This window comes from Centruroides vittatus, unplaced genomic scaffold (assembly GCF_030686945.1).
Source record: "Centruroides vittatus isolate TY-2023 unplaced genomic scaffold, ASM3068694v2 scaffold_373, whole genome shotgun sequence".
Classification (NCBI taxonomy): Eukaryota; Metazoa; Arthropoda; class Arachnida; order Scorpiones; family Buthidae; genus Centruroides; species Centruroides vittatus.
Window position 1 is genome coordinate 2,049,390 of NW_027122704.1, and position 16,664 is coordinate 2,066,053.

Consider the following 16,664-nt stretch of genomic DNA (forward strand, 5'->3'; position numbering starts at 1 on the left):
TCCCACCATGGTTTCGGATGTTTTGGATATCTGGTTGACGTTTTCCCCATTGTTTTTTCGGCTGCCTGAATAATACTGGAAGTGACAACTTCTACTGCATCATTGATATCAGCAGTATTGACCATTTCCTCAGTGATGTTAGCCAAAGAGAAAAATGCAGGCCAATCTGCCGTTTCAAATTTCCAGCGTGGTGGACGGGCTGTTTCACAGCTTCCTCTGCCTCTATATTTTAAAAATATTGGAAAGTGGTCACTGGAAAGTGGATTAGATCCAACCTCCCATGTAAACGCTGAAAACAGATTTGGACTAGCTAATGTCAAATCAATGGCAGTAAATGTTCTTGTTGGGGCGTGGAAGTATGTCACTTCTCCAGTATTAAATAAATACAGTTGGTGATTACCTATGAATCTTTCAATGGCTCTGCCTAGACAATTGATGTCGTGACTGCCCCACATTGGATTGTGGCCATTGAGATCACCAAGTAGAATAAACGGAGTTAGCAGTTGTTCAACCAAGTCATCCAATTCATCCTCATTGACTCTGACATCTGGTGGCAAGTATATGGAACAAACTGTGACAGTTACTCCAATTGAAATTCTGACTGCCACAGCTTGCAGCTCTGTTGTTATTTGTACCGGTAAGGAAGGGATGCAATTTGAAACCAGTACAGCCACACCTCCACTGGCGCGGGTGTGGCTGTCGTCATCTTTACGGTAAAGATCGAATCCTTTTAAAGAAATTCTTTCTCCAGGTTTTAGATGTGTTTCCTGGAGTGCCACGCAGAGAGATGAGGTAGAGTATGTCAGGTGTTTAACGTCAGAGAAGTTGTTGCGGAAACCACGACAGTTCCATTGGATTATTTTATAATCCATTATGTGTTTGAGGTAGCATTCTTTGCGAGGGTATCCCTCTTTAATTTAACAGGGGGTCTCTCTTTTGGAGGTGACTTTGGTTTTGTAACCTCCGAATTAGTCTCTTCATCAGAAAAGTCAGAGAACTCACTCATAGACTGAGTCTCCGACTTTTTAGCTGATTTAGAGAGGGCAACTTTTACTTTTTGCTTGTTAAGTGGGTTTTTATTGGCCTTTTTTGAACCCACATTTCTTGTTATTACCCCTGTTTTAGGTAGGGGTGTCTTGGTCTTCTTGCTCTCCTTTTCTGGTGTTTGGGTAGATGGCAGTATTAAACATTTCGCATGGCGGGTAAAGGATTCACTTGGAGAGACAGAGATATCTGTTTGAACCGCACAAGTGTTTGTGGATTTCAAGACAGCAGCATAGGTCTTCTGCTTCAGTGGTGCACTAGAAGTGACCATGCGGCGAGCCTCTGGGTATGGTAGGTTGTTAACTGTTTTCACTCGCTGGATCTCTTTCTCTCTCTGCCATGCAGGGCATTTTCGGGAGTAGGCAGGATGCGCATCCTTGCAGTTTACACAGCATGGGGTAGTTTTACATTCGGTACTCTCGTGACCTTCAGTCCCACACTGTGCACATACGCTTTTCCCGCGACAGGATGTTTGTGAGTGTCCAAACCGCTGGCATTTGAAACAACGCAGCGGGTTTGGGATATATGGACGAACTGAGCAACGTAGGTATCCTGCTGTAATGAAGGATGGCAATGTTGGCTTGTTGAAAGTAAGTATCAAGTGTTTGGTTGGTATCAACTTGCCATCTCTACGAATGGAAATGCGCCGAACAGCAACGACACCTTGATCTGAAAGACCGATCTGAATGTCTGATTCATCTTCAGACATCAGATCAATTTCAGATATCACACCACGTGATGAGTTTAGGCTTCCGTGTGGTGTGACAGTGACTTCCATTTCTCCCAGAGTCTTTGTTTGCAAAAGTTTTGCCGATTGTTGTGGGGAAGCTGTTTCCACCAGTAAATCTCCCGATCTTAATTTTTGTATTTTTTTCAATTGTCCAATAGTTGATTCAAACAATTTTTGAATCAAGAATGGAGATGCTTTAGATAGAGGTTTTTCTCCAGTCGCATGCACTATTAAGTAAGCAGGGTGGCTGGAGGTCTGGTCTTTGGTCACTTGTTTTGTGATTTTATGATCCATATTTAAAAATATATATTCAGCTCCTAGTGACCCCACCCACCATGGGGCCCAACAAGGGGATGCCGTCACATGAGAGGATCCCATAGACCGTCACACCAGGGTTTCCCAGGAGCTATACCCTCACAATGCAGTCAAGTAGAGCACATCTTGTCTGACATGTCCGCCCAATCTGCATCGATCAGTTGACTCCAAGCCGAGGTCAACAATGACTCAACGACCAGCCGATTGACTCAAACGGAGCCTGATTTGAGCCTCCCGTTTATCCGAAGCAGGGGCCAAAGCAGTGTGTTGGGGACGTTATGTTGCCCCTCAACTACCAGGATCCCCCTTTCCGGCATACGGGACACCACGCACGGCAAACACGTGGGTGGGCGTTCAGATCCCAGGGATGGTAAAGAAGAGATACTAAACCATCTCTGGGAGGTCCCCTCACCACGGACAGGAACCCACATCGAGGGGACATTACTTTTCAAAGTAGTTAGTTAGTTAGTTCTAGTTTTTTTGGCACAAGAGCCAAACAGGCTATGCTGCGCCATGACAAATGGTAAAATTAAACAAAGCTAAATATATATATCACATAGCGTCAATACAACACAAAAACTCAAACAAACAGAACAACACAAATATAAATATATAATAAATAAATAAATAAATTAGTTAACTTAAATCTCTCTCTTAATATTTATAACTTTCAAAAAGTTCAGTATCTTATCAAGATTTGGCCTCTGGCCCAAAATCTCTCTCAAAGTTGCATTTCCAAAATGCTGTCTGTGACTGTGGTCAAAAGCAACACAGTTGCAAAGTATATGTTTAACACTTAAAGTACAAATGCAATACTGGCATACTAGCTGGTCATCACCCTTCAAAAGGTATTGATGAGTAAGCCGAGTATGTCCAATTCTCAGACGAGTAAGAACGACTTCAGATCTCCTATCATACTGTTTCTTGTGTGTCCAATTTTCTATTATAGGTTTGATCTCGTAAAGTTTATTGTGGACTTGTTCGTTCCACACATTTTGCCATCTCTCTGCTAGTCGTTTTTTAACAACCAGCTTCAAGTCACCTCCTTCAATGAACATTGTATGCTGAGAAGGACTTGCTGACTTTGCAGCTGCATCAGCTGCTTCATTCCCTTTTATACCTACATGGCCTGGGACCCAACAAAATTTTACAAAAATATTACTTGCAATAAGATGGCAAAAAAGTTTGCGAATTTTAATCACTATAGAGTGAGAACTAGGTTCATGTGAGATCAAAGCCTGAAGTGCACTAACTGAGTCAGTGTAAATAACACAGCAACGATGACCTTTCCTAATTACATATTTTAAGGCTAGGTAAATAGCCTGCACCTCTGCAGTAAAGATGGAAGAATTCGATGCAATTTGTTCTGCCACGATCTCATCCTGGCAGACAAAAACTGAGCCAACGTAATCAACCGATTTCGATCCATCTGTATAAATAGGAATGAAATTCCTGTCATGGTGTTCAATTTCTGCAAAGTGCTGCCTATAGATGTAGTCCGGGGTGAATTCCTTAGGAAACTGCTTTAAGCTAATGTCAACATTAATCACAGGAGTTGACCAAAATGATATATTATCGATCTCGGCCTGTGAAATGTTGCTTGTGTCCAGGTCAATCGTGCTGCTTACATTCTCCATTCTAATGTCAAATGTAGGGACACAACTTGGGCGAGCTGTAAATAATCTTTTCAGCTGAGTATCTGATACTCTACAATAAACTGAAGGTTTAGCCAGAAATTTCTGTTTAATGTAATAGAACAGAGACAACTGCTCTCGCCTGAGAGATAGTGGGGGCTCATAAGCATCTACGTATAAACTTTGGACTGGAGAAGTTCGAAACGCACCAGTGCACAAACGCAATGCTTGATGGTGGATTGGATCCAGCATCCGAAGAGTAGATTCTCGCGCAGAGCCATACACGATACATCCATAATCAAGCTTAGAGCGAACAAGAGCTCTATATATTCTGAGCATCGAACATTTGTCTGCTCCCCAGAATGAGCAGCATAATACCTTTAAAAGGTTCAGAGATTTTAAACATCTACTCTTCAAATTGCGCAAGTGTGGTAAGAACGTCAATTTATGGTCAAACACGACACCCAAAAATTTTGCTTCGTTGACCATTGGGATTTTAACCCCATTTAGGTAAATTTCAGGCTCCAGGTGCAAACCACGCCTTCGGCAAAAGTGAATGCACGACGTCTTCTCTACGTTAAAGCTGAAACCATTGGTCTTGGACCAATTGTCTATGCGATTTAGGGAGGTTTGCAGTTGTCTCTCAATAAAACTCATATTACTAGACTGGCAGGAGATCTGAAAGTCATCCACATACAGAGAGTGTTTCACACTGGGAGGAAGACATTTAGCTATGCGGTTAATTTTAATTAGAAACAAAGTCACACTCAAAATAGAACCTTGAGGAACACCTTCTTCTTGTGTGTAAGGCCTAGATAAAGTTGTGCCCATCCTGACTTAAAATCTTCAATTCCGTAAAAAGTTTTTTATAAAAGTTGGCAAATTACCCCGCAATCCGAATTGGTGCAGATCACGAAGTATTCCGTATCGCCAGCAGCGATCATAGGCCTTCTCTATATCGAAAAACACAGACACTAAGTGCTGTCGTCTAACGAACGCTTCGCGTATGGATGCTTCAAGGTTTACTAAATTCTCCGTGGTACTTCTGTTCCTACGAAATCCACTCTGATGTGGTGAAAAGTAATCCTTTTCCTCTAAGAGGAACATCAAACGTCCATTTACCATTCTCTCAAAAAGTTTACAGAGACAACTCGTAAGAGAGATTGGTCTGTAATTAGAGGGATTCTTGCAGTCTTTACCTGGCTTGGGTATGGGAATGATGATAGATAGCCTCCAAGAGTCAGGAAAGGTATGTTCTGTCCATATTCTGTTGAACAGATTAAAAAGATTACAAAGGGAATTGTCTGACAAATTTTTAATCATGCTGTAGTGGATTTTATCCGGGCCTACAGCAGTATTCCCCGAGCGAGACATCGCTCTATGTAATTCTATTCTGGTGAATGGCACATTATATTCCTCATTAGATGAGGAGTAAAAGTTTAAGTACTGTTTTTCACTTTGAGCTTTATAAACCTGAAAATCCCTTGTATACACAATATTGCTGGATGAAGCCGAAAACGTCTCACCCAACAGATCAGCAATACCCCGTATATCGCTGATTATTGTGCCATTATTTTCCAACATGGACAGAGAATGAGAAGCATATTTCCCATTAATTTTATGGATTTTATCCCAGACTGCTTTTGAGCTGGTGGAAGATGTTATGCTAGATACATACTTCCTCCAAGAATCCCTTTGGCTTTGCCTCCTTATTTTCCTGGCATTTGCCTTTGCTTTCTTAAAAGCAATCAAATTGTTAGCAGTGGGGTATCTCTTCTGAAAATCCCCCATGCTTTCTTTTGTTTTTTAAATGCTGCCTCGCAATTTTGACTCCACCATGGTTTATGAACAGTAATAAAATATAAAAATAATAGATCACGTATATATTTATATTTTCAGATAAGTCAAGACTTTCTTCATTTGAGTGGTTTTCCATGTGTGTATGGAGCCATTGACTGCACCCACATTCCAATTCAGTCACTGGGAGGAGAAACTGCTGAATTATTTCTAAATAAAAAAAGATATTTTTCTATAATGTTCAGACAGTTTCAGATAGCCAACTTAAAATCAGAAATATAGTAGCCAAATGGCCAGGTAGTTCTCATGATGGCACTATATTTGCCAATAATCATCTGTGTGCTATGTTTCTAGCAGGAGACATTCCATCAAAATATCATCTTGGTGACAGTGGATATGGATGCAAGAGATATCTATTAACACCAATATTAAATCCACAAAGTGATCAAGAAAAATGATAATTATTAGTTATATATATATATTATTAAAATATATTTAATGGATAATATAGTTTTAAATGGTCATATATATTTCAAAATTAATATCAATTATTTTTTCTTTGAAAGATATAACAGATGCCACATAAAAGCACGGAACACAGTGGAACGGCAATATAGTTTATGGAAACGACGTTTTCCCTGTTTATCAGTAGGTTCACATTGCAACCCTCAAAATGCTATAGCTGTCATAGTTGCCAGTACAGTGTTTCATAACATTGCAATTTCACATAGCAATATGACAGTTCCAACAGAATTTGATGATATTTGTATGAATGAAGATGTTCTGGTGCTTGTTGTCAGAAGTCAGAATGCAGCTGGATTTGCAAAGAGAAACGCATTAATAGTAGATTTCTTTAGTATTTAACTTCTGAAATGTTTGCATAATCTTTTAAGATTATGCAAATATTTCAGACATTATTATTAAATTAAAAGGCCCTTTTCAGGCCAAAAATTTTGCTTAAGAGTTAGCCAAATCAATATAAGTAAAAACTATCAAAACTTTCAATATTGTTATACATCAAATTTTAATTATCCAAATAAATTTCTTTTTTGAAATAAAAGATACTTTTGTTACTCAAGAAACTCTTATGTTGAAGAAGAAAATAAATTATTGTTAATTAGTGATAATAGATATATTAAATATAAATATGCATAAAGATGCTGCAATTTGAAGAAAATTTTATTTTATTTAAACAAATAATAATGAGAACAAGTTACTTTTTGAAACAAGTAATTCTCCATAAAAGTTAAGTAATAAATAAAAGTTGTAGGGATGAACGGAGTAATTGTAAATCCTTGTTTTTGGACAGTCAGTCCAAGCCTTACAAACATGTTAAGTGGCAGAAGATATTGTAAATGAACATAATTTTTGAGATGAAAAATGCACAAAATTAGGCAGTTTTATTTCACCAAGCAAATGAAACATAGACGAAATCCTGTTGTAATGCAATATGGTTTATGAGACATTTTCCATGCCTTTCTGTTGGACTACTCTATAATTTGCAGAATGCAGTGCATATTATAGTTTCTCACGATATTGCACTACAAGATGGAAGTATAGCATTATTTCATGATGATGATGTTCATTTTTTAACTTCAGATGTGATGTTCCTGTACAAATATTTAAATACCTTAAATGTTCAAGATTTTGCTTAAAAAGAATGCAATAATTCAGAATTTTTTCTTTAATGTTAAAATAAAAATTTCATATAGTTTTAAATAAAATTTTATTTTCTGAAACGTTTTATTGTTATTACTGTGTTATTATTTTAAAAAGAAACTATATAGGACATAAATACTTCATCAAAAATTTTATATTAAAAAATAAAAACAGTTTAACACTTTTTACAACGTAAAAAGTGTTAAATTTAACTGAAGACATAAACTAGATGGGTTTCCTCCTCCTATCTTAAATAATTCAGTTTTTTTCTGGGACTGTTCTTTTACAGCATTTTTTTTAAGTTTTTATAACAGTCCCATAGCTGCTTACTTTTTCTTAGTGTGATGCCCGAGATTCCATTATATCCTTCGGTTAATATCTCCCAAATATCTCTCTTCTGTTTTGAAAAAACCGTGTTTGTTTTTTTGTTTTCTATTGTTTGTTTACATTTCTCAACTAATTTGAGCAGTATTTCTTTCTCAAAATTTGTGAAATTATGGTGAACCTGCTATCCTCTTGACTTTCTGCCATTTTCTACACGTTTGCTTTCAACCAACAAGACGCTGCTTACAAAATAAAACTTGTTTAATCTCGAATGCAGAATTGTTTTAAAATATTAACTCTAGAGTAGTGAAACTCTAAAGTTAAACTTTTATCTGAATACAAAAGAAGAGTAACTTGTAATCTGACTTTGAGTTACATCTAAACTCGAGTTCGTCAACTCTGTTTAACTCGCATTGGTGAATACAAAGGTTAGCAGAGCGATGTGCGCTGCAACCTTGCGTAACCCGATTTTGTGGGTAAATCTTACCTGTTAAATGTTAACTTGTAAGGAACTGAGTCCGAGCGTTATTTTTATTTTATTATATTTTGTTTGGGGCTTATATTTAGTTAGGACGAAGGTTCCCCACCGCTCTCTTAGTAACCAAAAAAGAAGATAATAAACCAACTCACAAAAGAACGAGCGCCATAGGAAAAATCACGTGCACTTGTGCTGCCCAGTGGAAATGAACAGTCCGCAGAAAAAAAATAGAGGGGGAATCCCCACACTCACTAAAAAAGAAATACTTACTAAACTGTCATAAAACATCCCAGAAAATTGTGCTAAATACTTTGCAAACGGTTTATAAGATTTTGTTGGAGAATTGAAGCTGCCAGAAAGAAATTTGATGTTAGAAAATTAAGTATGTAAATAAGGGGAGTAACCTAGCTGAATTGTGATGTCACCTCACAGTATAAAACCAGCTCGCTAACTGAAGACGAACAAGGTGATTTCCAGAGCGAGGTGATTCCTGATCGAGGTGTACCATTGAGTGAAAAATTCAACGCGAAGTCCAGATTGAAAGTTAGGCGATCCAAGGAGTTTAAAGAGGAATTCGATTTGACGATAGCGAAAGGATTGAGCAAACAGGTTCCTAATATAGTGAGGTGACGGATAGGCGTTTAGTTCGTAAGAGATTTTGTTCATAGTTCTTAAGTATTTGATTTGTCGAATTTTCAAAGGGGAATTAAGATTAAGTTAAGCTAAGTAGCTGAGTTTTATTGTCGGGTTGACTTGTTGATTTTCGTTAATAAATTTTGTTTTGGATTATAGACATTTGTACATAGTTAAATTCGATTTACTAATTAAATATATTTGAAACTTTTTCTTTGACTTGATATTTGTCGTTATTCTTACTAATTTTTTCAGTGCACGCGTAAAAGTCCAGGCCTGGCAAACTAATCTCGAATCCGCGTAAAGTACCCGTTAGGTTGACGGAAGTTTTACCGACCGCAGTTAGTGTCGGTTTCCTAAGATACTAAAAATAGTACTTTACAAAATTACTTAGCCTTTCTGACAGAAAATAAAAATGCGTATTATTTTCGTTAAAGTTATTTATTAATAATTATCAACATTATTGAAATATTAATATAGCCATAAAAACGGTTGATATTCGAAACCTACAAATTATTGCTTTTAGTAATCTTTATAACAGAAACTAAATGTCGTGTCTATATTTTATTTTTTTTTATTATATATAATTAGGTATACCTAAGGTGACTAGACGTCCCTCTTCTGGAGGGACATTCCCGATTTTTAACAATTTGTCCTGCATCCTGCCGCATTTTAAAAAAGTCCTGACTTTTTGGAATGATTAAATTTTTGTCAATTATGTGTCATAAACTTGGATCTTACGTTTAAGATTCGGTAAAGATCGTTTCGTATTGTGGCTGTACGCCATATTAGATATATATTTTGTTTTAATTTTTGTATATTTTCCTTTCTTTGTTTTGTCTATTGTTTGTCCCTTGTAGAAATTTCCTTCCTAACCCTTCCTATTTGGGTGGTGGTGACTAATCCCTTTAGAACGAAAGAGAGGAATGTGACCCTGAGGGGTGTGTGTGTGAACAATGGGCATTCTTTGCTGAGACTCCAACAAGATAGGACGGATGAAAAATTACAATATAATATAATTTTAAATTATATTATTTTTTAGTTTTTTAACATAATAAGCAAGAAAAGAGAATGCAAGTTCAACGATGATCTAAGAAGTGAATTTCCGTTTATTAAGAAGACCAAAAGCGATCACATCATAAAATGTGAGAAATGTAATGGTGAATTTTCTATTTCGCACAGCGGAAAGAATGATATTACAAAGCATTTGGAGACACAGCAACATAAAAGGTATTTAAATCTTGCTGCATCTTCCTCAAAAATACAGGACTTTTTCAAAAAACAAAGACAAAGAAACGCAATTAGCATTGGCAGAAAGACTTGTCTTTTCATGCTATTAATCACAATCATAGCTTCAGGTCAATGGACTGTTCATCACAAGTCATCAAAATATTGTTCAACAAAAAATTTGCCTGTGCTAGAACAAAATCTGAGGCGTGTGTAATGTGCTTTCCCCATGCTAGAACAAAATCTGAGGCAATTGTGTGTAATGTGCTTTCCCCATATGCATTGTCAGAATTTTTAAAAAATCTAGAATAAACAAATTTTATTTTCATATATTATGACACATCTAATCATAAGGATAGAAAAATATTTCCAACCGTTATTAGATTTTTTGATTCGAAAACAGGAATAAAAATTAGAATTTTAGATTATGTATCATTACCCGGCAAAACTTCAGAAATAATAGAGTCCGAGCGCAAGTTACTCGAGCGCCGCCCTGGTGGCAAATATTTACATAACATATAGGAGTTCGCTAAATAATGTATATGCGTTATATCTGAGACATTTCGAAAACCTTACCTAGTTCAGTAAATCGCTTATTGTTTTTTAATTTGTATTTGAGTTATAATATTAAAAATGGGTAAATCAAATGTAAATTGTTGTGTTTGGACGTTCTAATACACTAGCAAACACGCAACATGTAACGCCGAAAGTTTCATTTTATTGTTTTCTGGCAGGTCTACACCTTAAACAGAAATGCCAAATTTAGATAAATTTTGCTAAAAGACAAAAGGAAAAAAATACAAAATTTATTGTTAATTTTTAAAAAATTGACACGAATAATTTTATAAAAATATCCTTGTAAATTTAGTAAAAACGGATCACAGGGCTACCCGCTAAATCAGCACGGATATGCAGTATGCATTTTATAGATGGGGAAAAAGTGAAGATCCAAGATGTCCAAATTATAATCCAACAATCTATCCCGAAAAAAGAAGAAACGAAGAAAATTGTCGACACGAACAGTCAATGAAGAGATATAAACGCCTAATGAACAGAAGAAATATTTTATTTGAAGAAGCAGGAAGACACCTTTGATGTAGCAATTGAAAACAATTTTTTAGACCCTAAACAAAAACAAAAACGTGATTTTGGAACTCAAACAGAGGTTACAAACGAACGGTTTGGAGACTTAAAAATTTTTTATTTGCATGACTAGTAACAATGTTTCTGAAACTCGAGTTTCCCATATTAAAATGATTTCAAAAGAATGTGGAGAAAATCATAGGTCGTGTCATTTTAGTGGTGTAGCAAATTTTCATGATGATCAATCTTTAAAAGATCTAATATCAGTAGGATTCGATGTTTTCAATTTACTTTTAGACACGCTTCCAAACAGTCCTGTTAGAATTTATGAATTGTCTTGGGAAAATAAGTTACTAATTTTTCTAATGAAGTTAAAGTTGGGTTTGTGCTATTCAGCATTAGGTGCATTGTTTGGAATTCATAGAACCACCATTAAAACATAGTTTTTACAAATTTTAGAAATTATTTTTGTTGCAACAGAAGATTGGATTATTTGGCCAACAAAATTATCTGTTAAGGCTACATTACCTCAATCATTTAAAGAAAATTATCCCGAAACAAGAGTAATCATCGATTGTACAGAAATTAAAACTGAGAAGCCATCATCAGTTCGACATCAAATTCAGTTTTATTTCTACTATAAATCTGCTTGTACTGTAAAATATTTAATTGGAATTGCCCCATCAGGACATAACTTTTCTTTCTAGTGGGTATGAAGGAAGAAGTACAGATTCGTTTATAACAAATGATTGTGATATTCTACAAAAACTGGAGGAGGGAGATATTGTTATAGCTGATAGAGGGTTTCCTCAAATTAAATCGGGTGTCGAAAATAAAAATTTTATTTTAATTATGCCTCCTTTTTCAAAACCAAATCAAAATCAGTTTAGTGCTAATGAAATGGACGAAACATACAAAATTGCTCGTGTAAGAATTCACGTTGAGAGAACCATTGGTAGAATTAAAATTTTTGAAATATTGAACTGTAGATTACCCATTTCACTTCTTCCATATGCAGATAAAATAATGTTTGTTTGTGCAGTATTAGTAAATCTGCAGCCACCAATTATAAATGAGTGAAATTTTTTTATTGTGAAAACACTGAAACTTAATACTATTTACAATTGCAGGTAAATAATAATTAAAGTAGAACATTTGCATCTTCTCTAATGGTGAATAAATGAACGTCTCATTTTTTTCCACTTTAAGTATTACATTTTGTACAGTACATCATTATAGATAAATAAATAAGAAAATTGAATATTTGTTACATATAAAGCTAATTGCATTTGTGTATAATATATGCTATTTTCTTTTAAATAAAGTTTAGAACTTTTAAACTCTAAATATTTTACAAATATCTCATTTGTCCCGAAATCAACAATTTTTTAAAAAATCTTTACACGTGTAAGGGCGTTTAATTTCGAGTAAGCTAAACTAAAACTAAAAGCTAAATTAAAAAAACAATAAGCGATTTACTGAACTAGGTACGGTTTTCGAAATGTCTGATATAACGCATATGCACTCTTTAGCGAACTCCTATGTGTTATGTAAATATTTTCCACCAGGGCGGCGCGCGAGTAACTTGCGCTCGGACTCTATTGTCAATTCCATTATTAATATTTTGGAAAAAAACAATTTAAAACATAAAATGGTTGCATATTGCACAGACAATACAAATGCAAATTTTGGAGGAAAAGCAAGAGATACGAATAATATTTTTTATAAATTAAACGAAAACCTTAATCAAAACATTATTGGTGTTGGTTGTGCAGCGCACATAATATATAACGCTATTCAAACAACTACCGACTTCTTGCCCATAGATGTGGAAAATATTATTATTAAAATATATTCATATTTCTATATCGTGTTGAAAGCCTTAAAGAATTTTGTGAAACTGCGGAAGTCAAACATCAGAAAATACTTGAATATAGTAAAATGTGCTGGTTAGCTCTTTTGCCACCTATGGAACGAATTTTGAAAATACAGTCACATAAGTCGTCACCTGGATAACTCGACATGATCGGTTAAGTAGTCAGTTTTCTGTGGTCCTGGCCAACTTACATAGGCATTAATGTTAAAAAGACTCCGGTTTACTCAACACCGTTTAACATGTCACTACTAGATAAGTTGACATACTTTTGCTGTCCCACACTCTGATAAGTCGTCCCCCCTCCTGAAAAAATGAATTCACTCCGCATGTGTGGTGTGAACTCATTTTTTTTCAGGAGTGGGAGTCAATTTATTTATTAATATATTTAATATCTTATATATAAAATTCTCGTGTCACAATGCTAGTTACCTTACTCCTCCGAAACGGCTTTACCGATTTTTACCAAATTTTATATGCATATTCAATAGGTCTGAGAATCAGCTACTATCTATTTTTCATATCCCTACACCATTTCCCCCCTTTCAAAAATATATTTATATATGGATTAAGGCTTTTATGTCCAACAGATGGCGCTAACTTCCGACGATCTAAGTTTGCTTTTCTGTGAAGCATTATGCTTTTCTGTGAGCATGAACTGAAGCAGATCATTTTCTATCTATCTATATAAATAAAATATAACGTTCGTTTGTTCCTACCGATTCCTTTGAAATTTTGACACAACGTTGCATTCGAATACGCACGTGTTTTTATATAATATACATGTCGAAATTCCCCCCAGTGGGGGGAGATGGACGGGATTAAGGCTTACCGTGAAGAACTCGGCTTTTATTATACTATTTTAGATGCGTTTTTGATTGCGTTTTAATAGGGTACGTCAAGAGAATGTACACTAAGAAGGGATTTTTTGAAATTCCCCCACGGGGGAAGTGTTATACATTTATAATAGATACATTTTGAGCCACAACAACGCGTGGCCGGGTCAGCTAGTATTAATATATAATATAATAAAATATATAATATCATATTTCTATATCTAATTCTAATATATTACTATATAATATATAATATATTAATAAAAATGCCTTAACATTTTATGTATTTTTATGTATAAAATAATAACAGATAAACAAAAAGAAAATATACAATCTACATCAACGTCACACAAAAATCCAATTTTGCATTTTCTCACGCTAGAGGCATTAAGAATCCTTAGACATTACTTGCCAACAATTGACAATTGTGAAGATGATGTTTTCATGGCGTTCACGATCGTTGAAAAAGAAAGTCGAGGCAGTTAAGTGCTCAAAACAAACAACACTAAATGAATTTTTCAGTTTTTCATCTACATAGTAATTGTAAATGGAGGACACAATGTATTGTAAGCCTATACTACTGTATAACACACTACTGTATTTTCCTAATTGTAGTTTTGTGGTTTTTTTCCAACATCACTTTATTCGTCACGTCAGATAACTCAACACAGTTCCACTTCCCCTTGGGGTGTTGACTTACGAAGAGTCGACTGACTGTATATGATCCTTTGAAATCCTACTTTCTATCACAGTATAAATGGCCTAGAATTTTAGAAAAGTTTTTTGAAAAAGAATCTTCAAAAATTTGGCTCGAGTTTGTACACAATCAAGCAGCTGTTTTTCAAAATGCTGTAAAATTTATTGAAGATGACAAAATTTCAGTAATCAAAGTAGCAAACAAACTTAAAAATTTTAAATTTCAGTGTCAAGAGCAGTTAGAAAATAATTTCCTTCCATTAATCATCCGTAATAATATAAGTCAGTTAGAAGAACAAGGTGCAATAAATTGTGCAGATTTCATGAATCACGTCAAAAATTTCTATAGTAACTGCTTAGATTATTTAGAAAAGTGGACGGTACATTACAATGATATTGAACATTTTCATTGGGTCATGTTAAAACAAGAACTTAATTCGGAAGATGTGCAAAAATCATTCGATCACATTAGTCAACATTTTCCAGATAGCAATATTTCCGAAAATGATCTTTTTAACAAAGTATCATTATTAAAAAATATATCAACAAGGAAAAGGTTAAATCTTAGGCATCAGCAAAAATCTCAACAGAGAACAAATGGCTAGAAATATTTCATCATTTTGAAACAAACCATGTTCCATACAATAACGCATAAAAATTGTGGAATACATACTGTCCTTACTAGGAACAAATGCCCCGACTGATGCGTTTTTTCTACCATGAATAAAGTGTGCACATCCGACAAATCACAATTAAGTGTGCACATCCGACAAATCACAATTAAGTGTTGAGACTATAAAAGCAATATTATGTGTATAATATAATTTAACAAATTGGGGGCACTTCAAGCATTAATGTGACTGGTGACTTTTCAGCTCACTCTTCTCAAATCGAATATAATCTCAATTTAGGTATATAGTTAATTATTTATACTAACATGAATAATCTTAAGACAATACTGCTGCTGCTAATAATAGCCGGAATAGAACCGAATCCTGGTCCATTACAAAAAAACTCCTATGTAACGAGGAAGACAGCCTATCCATCATTCCAATCAGCCAGTCATCAATCCTAAATCTTCGAAAAGAAAAAAAAATTTGATTACTACCTATGTGGAACCGAGAAACATCAATTCTTCATCTTTGCAAGATGAGAAATTTCTTTCAAACATTTCGCTAGAAAATCTAAATATTAAATCTCCAGACACCGCAACTACAGCTTTATGATCAAAAGTTGTTGATTTAATTACTGAAAGTAACAAAAAAATTAGATCATCAATTTGGATATATTCAAAAAGAAATTAATGGCATTCATAATGAATTTACCGAATTTAAAAAACAACTACATCTAATTAATGAAAGAAACGAAAAGACTGATCAAGAAATAATTAAAATCCGGATTGACAAAGAGTTAATGCAATATAAGATTGATTCTCTTAATAATATACTTAATAATAACAAACTAATAATTTACAATTATTCAAAATCGTTTACAGATGCAATCACAAAGAAGTCCTGAATTTATTGAATCACTCTCTAAATATATGTTGCACTATGGATAAAGGTATTAAATCTATATATAATATTCCTAATAATAAAATAAACATTAAATGTGTTATCCTGTAACCCAATCAACTGAGAAACAATATTATCACTTCTTTTAATAAATTAAAACAAAGTAATCCAACTGGAGACTAGAAAAAATTAAATATATCAACAGATTTGGTTAAAAACTCCTGTATTAGACAAAAATTACTACTTCCCTATTATATTGACTTAAAAAAACGTGGGATACAGGTTAAATTACATGATGACTATCTGCTTATAAATAAACAAAAAATTACTTATTGTTTTATTCAAAAACAATTGGTTAATGCTGATGATTTTTTAGAATTTTCTCCTTAAAATATCTAGATCAATCAGCAACTTCAGATGAAATGAACCAACTAAATAGTAGATTTGAAAACCATGATAAAACCCAACTAAAAATAATTAACTGGAATTGTCGAGGACTAACTAAGAAAATTATTGCCAATGACTATTTATCTCTTAAACAATACTGACATTTTTGGAATTACAGAAACCTGGATGACTTCAATACCTGACAAACTAATTAAAAATAATGATAATTATTATATCATATCTACTTTAACTCAAAAACCGTTAGGCCCTGGACACCCATTCGGCGGACTTTGTTTATTATTTTAAAAAAAAAATATGAGAAATTAAATCAATGCCTCAATATACCCAACATCCTCGAACGCAGCCAAAATACTCATGTTTTACAAAAAAGGTAATAGAAATAATCCCAAAAACTACCGACCAATTGCGCTATT

The 16,664-nt window shown here is 34.4% G+C and overlaps 1 protein-coding gene across 1 annotated transcript; it reads right to left on the reverse strand.

Annotated features, from left to right (window-relative positions):
• Nucleotides 1–800: 800 nt before the first annotated feature.
• On the reverse strand, nt 801–2,068 carry LOC136988651 (uncharacterized). Its single transcript, XM_067286559.1, has one exon. The coding sequence runs from the start codon at nt 2,066–2,068 to the stop codon at nt 872–874; it is 1,197 nt and encodes a 398-aa protein (XP_067142660.1). The 3' UTR covers nt 801–871.
• Between the last annotated feature and the right edge of the window lie 14,596 nt (nt 2,069–16,664).